We start from the raw sequence: 13,307 nt of genomic DNA on the forward strand, positions 1-13,307 counted from the left end.
AGGCTGGAGTGCAGTGGTGTGACCTTGCCTCACTGCAACCTCTGGCTCCTGGGTTCAAGTGACTCTCATGCCTCAGCCTCCTGAGTAGCTGGGATTACAGGCGTGAGCCGCTGTGCCCACTGTGCCCAGCCAACTTGTAAAATTTTTTAATGAATCTTGAGTCACCTGCCTGCTGGCAAAGTGAGGTACAAGGAAATGGTAACTACGTCAGGTTACTATCTTTTACAGCCACAAAACTAATATCAAAACCCCAACAACTCAGCTGACGAATGCAGCAACCTCATTTAGCCACAGCCCACAAAATAAAAGAGGGCACAGGAGATGCCCGACACGAAGGAGAAAGACAAGGAAGCCCCAGTGTTCTCATGTGGCCTCGGGTGAGCGGTGCCACAGTACACGGTCCTGGTCCAAGGGACACTGAGGGACAGTACGTGGCTGTTGTGGGCGCCTGTCCTGTCCTGTCCTGCCATGTATGAAACGGATCAATCGGAAAGTGCTCTGCAAGAGGGCACATCAATGTTTTGGTCATCTGGTTGCCGGGAGAAACTAGGGGAGCATAGGTAATATGGAGGAATGAGTTACTTACTTGCCGTCCATCCTGCCCCACGTTCGTCTGACCTCTTACAACAGTTCGAATATTGTCATCCAGTCTCCTAGCAAAACAGTTCAAGGATACAGTCATTCAAATAATCTTTATTCTAGGTTGACCAAAAGAAAAAAATTAAAAAGTAATTTATCCATCAACTTCTGCAGACTGCACGTAATTGTCCAGAAAACCAAACACGTGTGAGTGGCATCAGGCAGGAGGAGGGCAGCGACAGCCGTGCGGGAAGTCAAGCCCAGTGCAGGCTGATGCATCGCCTTGTTGTTAAAAATGACTATTTTCACTTAATAGTCAGAGCTATCTGAAAGGACTAATAAAATCTGCAGGATTTTTCATGGAGTAAATCAGGAATGACAAAGTTCCGGAGCCTTTACGTGAACATGCCAGATAACTCAGATTACCTCACACACAATCCCTTTCTCGGTCCCCTTATGAGGCGGAAAGAGCCAGACGGAATCAGTGCTTCCCACTCCGGGCCCTGATCATGCAATCCATGCCTGAGGCAGATGTACGGCTTCCAGCTCCTCTGCCCCCACAGTTCACAATGTTTAATCATGGGCCACCACCCAACACACCAGCAGATCTGACATGGTTAGCTGTTATGTGACCAAGGGATACACATATAAGCCCATCTTCATGTCTAAGCCTTGGCAATACAAAAACAGGTAAATCCACAAAAACAGGGAAATAAAGCCATTAAAAAGCTAGTCGAAGGACAGACAGAATGGCTCACACTTATAATCCTAGCACTTTGGGAGGCCAAGGCAGGCAGATCACTTGAGGCCAGGAGTTCAAGACCAGCCTGGCCGACACAGTGAAACCCTGTCTCTACTAAAAACACAAAAATTAGCTGGGCATGGTGGTGCATGCCTATAATTCCAGCTACTTGGGTGGCTGAGGCTCAAGAATTGCTTGAACCTGGGAGGCGGAGATTACAGTAAGCCGAGATCACACCACTGCACTCTAGCCTGGGTGACAGAGCCAGACTCCATCTCAAAAAAAAAAAAAAAAAAAAAAAAATCTAGTAGATGTGGGAGACTGAGGCAGGCAGATTGCTTGAGCTCAGGAGTTCGAGACCAGCCTAGCCAACAAGGCGAAACCCCATCTCTACAAAAAATATAAACATTAGCAAAGTGTTGTGGTGCACCTGTAGTCCCAGCTACTCGGGAGGCTGAGGTGGGAGGATCACTTGAGCCCAGGAGTTCGAGGCTGCAGTGAGCTGTAACTGCACCACTGCGCTCCAGCCTGGGACACAGAGTAAGACCTTGTTTCGAAAAAAAAAACAGAAAAAAAGAAAAAAAATCTATCAGAAAAGCTTTTGCCTCCTTCTATAATTACAAAAGATGTTTTGAGTGGACTCTATCACAGCTTCCTTCCTTTTGTATGAAGAATTGAAGACTGGCCAAAGCATTGAGTTCCTTGCCACAAAGTTCATGTGGATAAAATAATTATACAGCCGGGTGCGGTGGCTCACGCCTGTCATCCCAGCACTTTGGGAGGTGAAGGCAGGTGGATCACTTGAGGTCAGGAGTTCGAGACCAGCCTGACCACCATGGTGAAATCCCGTCTCTACTAAAAATACAAAATTTGCCAGGCGTGGTAGCTCACACCTGTAATCCCAGCTACTGGGGAGGCTAAGGCAGGAGAATCACGTGAACCCGGGAGGTGGAGGTTGCAGTGAGCCAAGATCACACCATTGCACTCCAGCCTAGGCAATGAGCAAAAATCCGTCTCAAAAATAAATAAATAAATAAATAATAAAAATTTAAAAAGGAATTATATTACCATCTATGGCAAACTTGAGATTTCAGTGCTCTCACAGAAAAATGTGATCCAGAATGTGATTAACTAAATTAACAATATACTTTTCATTAATTATGAACAATCACACAGCTTTACTCACCTTATTTTCAGCCTAATTTTGTTCACGACTTCGTCTATGTTCGCCAGAGACTACAATAAAGAAGGAAGAGCGCCCAGCTGTTAGTCCACTTCCTGGAATTCCTCTTTCACAGGAAAATGATGTGCTATAATAGCTACTTATGAAATCTCAAAAAATTTAATCACATGATATGAGTTTTGCTTTAAAAAAGAAAAAAAAAGTAAAGCAGTAGTTGGAAGCTACTGCCACATCTAGCCCAGCCCCTATTTTTTGTAAGTAAAGTTTCACTGGAACACAGCCATGCCCATTCACTTACATATTGCCTGCGGCTGCTCTTAGGCTAACATGGCAGTTAGGCAGCCATGAAAGACGTTGTACAGCCACAAAGCCTGAAGTATTTACTATCTGGACCTTTAAAGGAAAGTCTGCTGACCCATGGTATACGTGATTGTGACAAATTCACGTAACGAAATACAGCAACGAAAATGAATGAATGCACAACACCGTGGATAAACATCACTAACGGAATGGGGCACAGAAAAAGCCAGACACAAGGGGACAGAGGATATGATTTCACTAACATAATTCTCCTGTTAGAAGCTAGGACAGTGGTTATCTCTGGGGGAAGGTAGTGACAGTGAACAGGCAAGGAAAGGCCTTCTGAAGATTTTTTTAAATGTTTTATTTCTTGATCTGGGTGGCAGTTACATGGCTATGTTTATTTTGTGAAACTTCATCAAGTTGTACCCTTAAGATGTGTGTACTCCTCTGTATTATGTTATACTTCAATAAATACACAAATTTATTTTTTATTATATAGATCCATTAGAAAAAAGTCTGGAAGGATAGGAGTAACTGTAATGTATTAGTAGTTGCAGCATTAGTAGCTATAATCTATCAACTACGTATTGCAATATGAAAAGAAGGGATTTCAAATTTTTCTTCTTGGGCCGGGTGCAGTGGCTCACGCCTGTAATCCCAGCACTTTGAGAGGCCAAGGCAGGCGGATCACCTGAGGTCAGGAGTTTGAGACCAGCCAGACCATCATGGCGAAACCCCATCTCTACTAAAAATACAAAAAAAAAAATTAGCCAGGCGTGGTGGTGGGCGCCTGTTATCCCAACTACTCAAGAGGCTGAGGCAGGAGAATCGCTTGAACCCGGGAGGCGGAGGTTGCAGTGAGCTGAGAATGTGCCATTGCACTCCAGCCTGGGCAACAAGAGCAAAACTCTGTCTCAAAAAAAAAAATTTTCTTCTTTTTGTCTGTATTTTATAATTATTGACTATGCACTACTACTGTGATTATAATAAAGCTTATTATAACAACAATTAAAACAAAGGGATCACTTCTGACCTTAGAGATGAGAAAATGTGAGGAAATGGTGCCCCCTAATGGACAAGAAGAGGTACAATTTTATAGTACTATTTTAATTCAGGTTTTCAAAATACAATTTAATAAATCCTCTTCCTCTCTCCCTTAACAAATATTTTATCTCAGAAGGAATTAGGGATATTGTAGGAAATATGCTTATAAATTGCTTCTGGCTACCACTGATGGGAGGAGGAGGCCAGGTGTCTTCCAGGAGCAGGTCTGGTAAGAGAAACGGGCCGTAAGTGTTTAAGATGTCAGACTGGGTTGTCACAGCTCACCTTACTGTTCTGACCAAGCCAACAGTTACTCAGAATTTTCAGAAATCCAAGAACAGCTTGAGGTAAAAATGAATCTCAGACTGGACGTGATGGCTCATGCCTGTAATCCCAGCACTTTGGGAGGCTAAGGTGGGAGGATCACTTAAATCCAGGAATTCAAGACCAGCCCAGACAATACAGTGAGATCCCATCTCTCCAAAAAATAAAAAAAAAGTTAGCCAGGCGTGCTGGCATGTGCTTGCAGTCCCAGGTACTCAGGAGGCTGAGGTGGGAGGATCACTTAAGCCCAGAAGGTCGAGGCTACAGTGAGCCATGTTTGCACCACTGCACTCCAGCCTGGGCTAAACAGCCCTGTCTCAAAAAAAAAAAACGAATCTCAGAAAAATTACTTTAATTTATATATAATTATATATATACATATATTTTTGTGTGTGATGGAGGCTAGCTCTGTCACCAGGCTGGAGTGCAATGGCGCGATCTCGGCTCACTGCAACCTCCGACTCCCTGGTTCAAGCGATTCTCCTGCCTCAGCCTCCCGAGTAGCTGGGATTACAGGCACATGCCACCACGCCCAGCTAATTTTTGTATTTTTAGTAGAGACAGGGTTTCACCACGTTGGCCAGGATGGTCTCGATCTCTTGACCTCGTGATCTGCCCGCCTTGGCCTCCCAAAGTGCTAGGATTACAGGTATGAGCCACCGCGCCTGGCCAAGAGGAAAATATTTCTAATATCATTTTATGATAGCAACTATTTTTATAATATCAAATAGCCTACCTTTAAGATGGCGGCTCACTCTGTCACCAAGGCTGGAGTGCAGTGGTGCAATCATAGCTCACTGTAACCTCAAACTCCTGGGCTCAAGCAATCCTCCCACCCCAGCCTCCTGAGTGGCTAGGAACAAAAAGGTACATGCACTGAGCCTGGCTAATTTTATTATTTTGTTATAGACACAGGGTCTTGCTATGCTGCCCAAGCTGATCTTGAATTCCTGGCTTCAAGCAATGCTCCCGCTTTGGCCTCCCAAAGCACTGGGATTACAGGCATGAGGCAGTGCACCCGGCCCTATAATATCATTTTTATAATATAATGAATGTAGCTTTTAAAAAGAACAGAGGCCGGGTGTGGAGGCTTATGTCTGTCCTTTGGGAGGCTGAGGTGGGTGGACTGCTAGAGCCCAAGAGTCAGAGACCAACCTGGACAACGTGGTGAAACTCCGTCTCTACAAAAAAATAGAAAAATTAGCCGGGTGTGGTAGCACACGCCTGTAGTACAATCTACTTATTAGGCTGAGGAGAGAAGACTGATTGAGTCTGTGAGCTCCACGGCACAGTGAGCTGTGATGGAGCCACTGAACTGTAGCCTGGGCGATGGGTGAGAATCTCAAAAAGAAAAAATAAATAAAAATAAAATAAAAATAGGCTGGGCGCGGTGGCTCATGCCTGTAATCCCAGCACTTTGAGGCCGAGGTGAGCGGATCACAAGGTCAGGAGTTTGAGACCAGCCAGGCCAATATGGTGAAACCCCGTCTCTACTAAAAATACAAAAAAAAATTAGCCGGGCGTGGAGGCAGGTGCCTGTAATCCCAGCTACTCGGGAGGCTGAGGCAGGAGAACTGCTTGAACCCAGGAGGCAGAGGTTGCGGTGAGCCGAGATCGCGCCACTGCACTCCAGCCTGGATAACAGAAGGAGACTCTGTCTCAATAAATAAATAAATAAAAGAGAAGAGAAAGAAATATCCTAAAGTTACACTACTTGATAGGTGGCCCTTGGGTGACTGTTTTCCCTTCATTTCCAGGCTTTCTGCTGGAGGGGAAAGGGAAAGGCTGCTAGCATTTAATGTGGATCTCCTAGGCAACAATTGTAGGCACTTCACAGAAATTATTTCCCTTAATCCCCTCTGCCATGCAAGGCACACTTTTCTCCTCTTCAACGTTAAGACTGGGAAATATGGAGGCGGAGGCCGGGCATGGTGGCTCATGCCTGTAATCCCAACACTTCGGGAGGCTGAGGTACGTAGGTTGCCTAAGCTCAGCAGTTCAAGACCAGTCTGGGCAACATGGCAAAACCCTGTCTCTACCAAAAATACAAAAAATTACCTGGGCTTGCTGGTGCATGCCTGTGGTCCCAGCTACTCAGGAGGCTGAGGTGGGAGGATCGCTTGAGCCTGGGAGGCAGAGGTTGCAGTGAGCCGAGATCACACCACTGCATTCCAACCTAGGTGACAGAGTGGGAACCCACCTCAAATAAAAAACAGATGGGAAACGTGCTGTGCAGGACAGGTGCTTTGCCTGAAGCTGCAGAGATCCTCTTTCTTACTCTATCATCTACCTCTAATGCAATGGTTCTTGACCTAATTTTCCTGCACCCCAAGACACCGGACAGCTATGATACACCCACTCCCATCAGTTAGTTCAGTGTCTGGCTATGGCAGTGATCCTCACCAGGGTTGAGGGCCTCTCCTGGAGTTGGGGAAAAGCCCTGTGGGAATCCACATTGGCTGGGCAGAGGGGTTTATCCTGCTTTGAGTATCACTCATCTCGTTTAGTTATAATGTGGTTGTACAGTTTTGTTTACTTTTTAAATGTTTTAGTTATTGCCAAATATTTCCTGATTCTAATGGTAATTCTTGACAATTACAGAAAATAGGTAGTCATCTGCACACCCAGGAGAGTATGACCACAATCAGAATTTTTGCGTATTGCCTTCTACTATGAAACTGTATAGCTGTACAAAAATAAACTGGGATGATAAGCAATTTGGCATCTTTTTTTTTTTTTTTTTAAGGCAGGATCTCATTCTGTCACCCAGGCTGGAGTGCAGTGGCACGATCTCAGCTGACTGCAACTTCCACCTCCCAGGCTCAAGCGATCCTCCTGCCTCAGCGATCCACCCGCCTTGGTCTCCCCCAAAGTGCTGGGATTAGAGAATACAGCCATAAGCCGGATCTTGGGTTTTTTTTTTCTCTTAACAATACAGATCCAGAGCATTTTTGGGGTCACCAGAAACTCTTTAGAAACATCCCCATATAACTCTTTTCTCAAAGTTCCTAATTATGTTAGTTTTGTATTAGTTTTCCATAAATTTCATTTAGCTTCCTCTAATCAAACTTTCAAATGATTATCTTCAGTTTACTATTAGGAGGTTAAAAAGATTTTCTAGACCACTGTGACCAAACCTGGCTACTATTTAAACCCCATAGGCACTCTGTTGCATGGAAAATCCCAAGCTCCTCTCAGGCCTGGCCGGGTGAAATAGAAAGAGGCATCCATTCCAGGCCACTCAACAGGCTCCAGACAACTGCAGACACACAAGTACTTCCACTCAACAGCAACATATTCTCACCCACCTCCTCACAGTAACACTAAATTCACTCTCGAAATACTGAAATCTACTTTAAGCAATCTAAACTCATAATGTACAAGTGTTTACTGGAGGTCCATGAGGTATACAGATGGTTTTTGCCCAATATCTGACAATAGTTAAATTTCAAGCTATGCCACTACTTTCTACTACCTTTTCATTAAGATCCACAGGAATCTGGCTTAGATTTCACTCAGATGACCTGCTAAGTGAAACTCTGAGACTAGAGAAGTAAAGATAACCCTGTGTCATAAATGTTCTGAGTTACTCTAAGAAACGCGACTGTACATTATCATATACCTGGGGCATAATTAGACAAGACACAGAACTGAATCTGCGGAACAACAAAGATCTTGAGTTTTCAGTAGTTTAAAAAAAAATACAGCACATACACACACACCACAAGAGGTGAGAACCTGGTGGTTTCCTACAAAATTTTCAAATCTAACCCTTCTTTTTGTTTTGGTGAATCAGCAATTACTATCTTTATCCTAGCTATTCCCAAATGTCTCTCTCCAGCTAATTCCTAAAATTCCCCTTTCATACAAAATGATGAGCTATAAAGGCTTTTTGTGAAATCTCAAAGAAGACAATCACACAGTATATCATCTTTTAAACTTTATTTTAAAAATCAGTATATCCATTTAAAAAAGTTTGGAAGGATCTGCCAAAATATTCACAATGATGGGGATCAAGAGCTCTGCACTCAAATACCCAACTACTTATTTCCACCTGGATGACCTGAGTATGTTCAAACTTGGGCTCACCTTACACCCCACTCCAGCCCTACCTGCCACTGAAACCTGCTCTTTCTCCTTACGCCCAGTAATTGGGTAAAGTGGAAAGCTGCCATTACCCACCCAGTCAGCCAAATCTGACTACCTAGAAACCAGTTCAAAATTCTTAACTTAGGGCCAGGCACAGTGGCTCAAATCTGTAATCCCAGCACTCGGAGAGGCTGAGGCAGGAGGGTGGCTTGAGGCCAGGAGTTCCAGACCAGCCTGAGCAACACAGCAAGGCCCAGTCTGTAAAAAAAAAAAAAAATTAAAAATCAGCTGGGGCTGGGCGCGGTGGCTCACGCCTGTAATCCCAGCACTTTGCGAGGCTGGGGCAGATGGATCATGAGGTCAGGAGATTGAGACCATCCTATCCTGGCCAACATGGTGAAACCCCATCTCTACTAAAAATACAGAAATTAGCTGGGCGTGGTGGCGCCTGCCTATAATCTCAGCTACTCGAGAGGCTAAGACAGGGGAATCGCTTGAACCAGGGAGTGGGAGGTTGCGGTGAGCCGAGATGGCACCACCCCACCCCAACCTGGTGACAAAGCAAGACTCCATCTCAAAATAATAATAATACTCAGCTGGGTGTGGTGGCACACACCTGTAGTGCTAGCTACCGAGGAGGCTGAAGTGGGAGGATTGCTTGAGTCCAGGAATTTGAGGTTGCAGTGAGCTATGATTGTGCCACTGCACTCCAGCCTGGGCAAGAGAGTGAGACCCCATCTCAAAAAAAAATGATTAACTTGGCCTGTAGTATTCAGTTAAAACAACATTTCCTCAAGGGAGTAAGCCTTTTCAATCCATCTTGAGCAAGTGAGGCCCTGGGTTCTGCTGTCACTGTATTTGGCATGCTTCCTTCATGGCAATGCTATCACATTTAAGCCGAGTGTTATCTTTCTGTGCCTCGTGATTCTCACTCTAAAATAAGAAGGATAACAAAGTGGAGTTTATCACTGTTTAGTACCTAGAGTGGTGTCAGGTACACAGGAAGTATCTAATAAAGATTACTATTACAGTTGTAGTAAAGGTTATATAAGAGCAAGTGACAAATAATATTTAAAAATTATACGAGCAAGTCAGGCCAGGCGCGGTGGCTCATGCCTGTAATCCCAGCACTTTGGGAGGTCAAGGTGGGCAGATCACAAGGTCAAGAGATTGAAACCATCCTGGCCAACATGGTGAAACCCCGTCTCTACTAAAAATACAAAAATTAGCCAGGCTTGGTGGCGCGTGTCTGTAATCTCAGCTACTCAGGAGGCTGAGGCAGGAGAATCGCTTGAACCCAGGAGTTGGAGGTTGCAGTGAGCTGGGATTGTGCTACTGCATTCCATCCTGGCAACAGAGCGACACTCAGTCTCAAAAAAAAAAAAAAAATTATACAAGCAAGTCATTGTAACATCATAATTTACCTATAATCTGTTACTGTGAGATTAACTATCAAGATAGACTATGAAGTCTGTGTTGGTAGACTATATCTGTCTTGCTCACTTCTCTACCCCAGATTTCTTATAAAGCTAGGTAGAGTGGGTGTTTTTTTGACTGAATAAACGAATGAGTGAATTTTGGATTCTCCATGACCCTCTACCTTCACGCCCTCAGGTACCAAACTGCATGACTTTGGTCCCCTCAATAGCTCTCAGATCTGGTTCTCTCTATCCCACAGCTTTTCTCAGGCTCTCACCATCTCTTTCCAGTGATCGACTGCGTGAGTCTCCTGCCTGTAGTCTCCCTCGACCTCCATCCCTTGCTCATCCTCCACATGGCTGCCAGACGGAATTTTAAAAACGTGAATGTGCTCCAGTCATTATCCTGCCAAAAGTCCTTCAATGAATACCCGCTGCCTACAGCAGCCACCTCCAGAGCAGGGTGCGAATGTCCCCAAGGGGTCTGCCACACTGTCCCCTGGGGTGTGAGGAGCAAGCACTGAAGCCTCTATGTTTATTTTTTATTTATATAGCAAATACTACTGAAGCCTAACTTATTTAAAATTGGTACTCACATATGTATATAATATTTTGGGGATACAGGCTTAAAAATTATCCAAGTGAAAATCAGCTCTGTGGGTTGGGCGCGGTGGCTCATGCCTGTCATCCCAGCACTTTGGGAGGCCGAGGCGGGCGGATCACCTGAGGTCAGGAATTTGAGACCAGCCTGGCCAACATGGTGAAACCCCATCTCTACTAAAAATACAAAAATTAGCCGCGTAGTGGCAGGCCCCTGTAATCCCAGCTGCTCAGGAGGCTGACACAGGAGAATCACTTGAACCCAGGAGGCAGAGGTTGCAGTGAGCCGAGATCATGCCATTGCACTCCAGCCTGGGGGACAAGAATGAGACTTTGTCTCAAAAAAAAAAAAAGAAAATCAGTTCTGTGAAAAATATTTGGGCCAGGTGCAGTGGCTCATGCCTGTAATCCCAACATTTTGGGAGGCCGAGGCGGGAGGATCACATTAGCTCAGGAGTTCGAGACCAGCCTGGGCTTCGTAGTGAGATCTCGTCTCTACTAATAAAATTTTAAAACTTAGCTGTGTGTGGTGGCATGCGCCTGTAGTCACAGCTACTCAGAAGGCCGATGTAGTGGGAGCGCTAGAGCTCGGGAGTTCAAAGTTACTGCAATTGTGCCACTGCACTCCAACCTGGGCAACAGAGTAAAACTCTGTTTCAAAAAAAAAAAAAAAAGGAAGAAAGAAAAAAAGCATTTCACTGAAAGGCATGTGGTCTCCAAAAAAACTGGCAACGATAAGCCTAGAGGACAGAGATCCTCCAGGATCCTTGCTCTCCCTCCTCAGCCTCATCTCCTGTGAGTCTCTGCTCACTGTGCACATCTTACGTCTCCTGTTTCTGTGCCTTGGTCCTGTGTTTAGAAGGGCCTGCTGTAGGGTCCAGCCCTACGGGGCCTTGTGGGTTTTCTCTTCGTGTGCGGAGACGAGAGATTGTAGAAAGACACAAAACTAAGAAGTAGTAGGAAAGACAGCTGGGCCCGGGGCACCACTCACCAACGTGCAGAGTCCAGTAGTGGCCCCGAATGCCTGGACGCACTGCTATTTATTGTATACAAGGCAAGGAGGCAGGGTAAGGAGTGTGGGTCATCTCAAATGACTGACAAGGTCAAGCAAATCACATGTCCACGTGACAGGGGGCCCTTCCCTTTGTGGTAGCCGAAGCAGAGAGGGAAGACAGCAGATGTCAGCATTTTTTCTTTGCACTTATCAGAAAGATCAAAGACTTTAATACTTTCACTAATTCTGCTACTGCTATCTTCTAAGAACTTAAAGGAGGAGCCAGGTGTACAGGTGGAACATGAAAGTGGACCAGGAGCATGACCACTGAAGCACAGCACCACAGGGAGACGCTGAAGCCTCCGGATGACTGTGGGCAGGCCTGGGGAATGTCAGGCCCCCCACGAGAGCTGGTGGAGCAGAGTGTTCTCTAACTCCCCCAGGGAAAGGGAGACTCCCTTTCACAGCCCGCTAAGTAACGGGTGCCTTCCCAGGCACTGTCACTACCGCAAGACCAAGGTGCCTTCAAGCAGCCCTTATCCAGGCATGACAGAGGTTCTCACTGTTGTCTTCTGGTCTCCTGACTCTGTATGGCCTGGTTTTTCCTTGGTTGTAATAATGAAACAAATATTAATACTAAAGACTAATGATTGATAATATCCATATACAATCATCTCTATATCCTATTTCTATTATAACTTTACTTGTTTAACTATTTTCTTTATTATATTGGAACAGGTTGTGCCTTCAGTCTCTTGCCTCGGCACCTGGGTTTCTTTCTGCCCACACCTTCCTTCCCTCATCATCCTGGAAGAGATACTTAGCTGTTGGCTCTGTCTAGAATACTGTTCTGCCAGACTGCTGCAAGCTTGACTCCTTCTTGTCCATCAGGTCTCAGCTTAGAGGGAACCACCTCACAGAGAACTTCCCGTTAAGCTCCTTTATTTAAAGGACGCCCCGCCCATGCATCACGCTCTGTCACGGAACCTGCCTGGTATCACAGCCACCATGTTTGATCATCTCTAGAGTATTTGTTGGTTTATTTCTTGTCTTTCTCCCTACACTAGACTCCATAAGACCAAGACCAGATTTGTCATGTTTACATTTCTCCCTAGTTTCTAAAAATAATACCTGACACTTAGTAGACATTTAATAAATGACTGCTACGTTTTACTAAATGAATACATGAATGAATCCCTCAAGCTCGGCAGACAGGCTACCTCCTCTCTGAAGTTGTGATTTTCCTTGGAAGAACTGGTCTTTGTTTCCTTACCGCACTGTCCCACTGCCACTGACGACATTCGCCAGGGTCTCCCACCACTTGATCCTGCACACCTCAAGGGCATGGACTGGACCTTATTCATCTCTGCACCCTCAGCACCTAGCACAGTGACTGACAACACATGACAGGCACCTACTGAACAACTGCTGACTGAAAAAATGGAAACGAAGCAGGACTCTCACTACCCTTCTCCCAACTCTGCTGCTTCCAGTTCTGGTCTACTTCTCACCCAAACGCCCAAAAACCAATTCTGTAAGAAAATCCATCTCCATGGGAAAATCACCGGACAAAAAATAATAAAACATGAAGTCTAAAAATCTGTATCTTGAGGCCGGGCGCGGTGGCTCACGCCTGTAATCCCAGCACTTTGAGGGGCCAAGGCAGGCGGATCACGAGGTCAGGAGTTTGAGACCAGCCTGGCCAACATGCTGAAACCCCGTCTCTACTAAAATCACAAAAATTAGCCGGGCGTGATGGTGGGTACCTATAGTGCCAGCTACTCAGGAGGCTGAGGCAGAAGAATCGCCTGAACCCAGGAGGCAGAGGTTGCAGTGAGCCGAGACTGCGCCATTGCACTCCAGCCTGAACGACAACAGCAAAACTCCGTCTCAAAAAAACTAATAAATAAAAATAAAAATTTACATCTTGAAATAGAGGTGAAAGTGGCTTTATGATTCTGGGCTTATCCTGCCTGCCTCACCCCCACTTGTCCCTACTACATTATAAAAATCCTTTCCACTTTCCAATTT

General features: G+C 45.3%; 1 protein-coding gene across 5 annotated transcripts in view; it reads right to left on the bottom strand.

Annotated features, from left to right (window-relative positions):
• Positions 1-13,307, bottom strand: part of VPS53 (VPS53 subunit of GARP complex) — a 200,504-nt gene that overhangs the window by 175,065 nt on the left and 12,132 nt on the right. For 4 of the 5 annotated variants that reach the window (XM_031003546.3, XM_004058206.5, XM_063700894.1 and 1 more), the window contains exons 3-4: positions 2,508-2,557; positions 587-653 (exon numbers count right to left, since the gene is read on the bottom strand). The exons of the other annotated variant lie outside the window; for it this stretch is intronic. In XM_031003546.3, coding sequence (XP_030859406.1) covers positions 587-653; positions 2,508-2,557 — 117 coding nt within the window. The remainder of the gene's footprint in view (positions 1-586; positions 654-2,507; positions 2,558-13,307) is intronic. 5 annotated transcript variants of the gene reach the window in all.

Source organism: Gorilla gorilla, chromosome 19 (assembly GCF_029281585.2).
Source record: "Gorilla gorilla gorilla isolate KB3781 chromosome 19, NHGRI_mGorGor1-v2.1_pri, whole genome shotgun sequence".
NCBI lineage: Eukaryota > Metazoa > Chordata > Mammalia > Primates > Hominidae > Gorilla > Gorilla gorilla.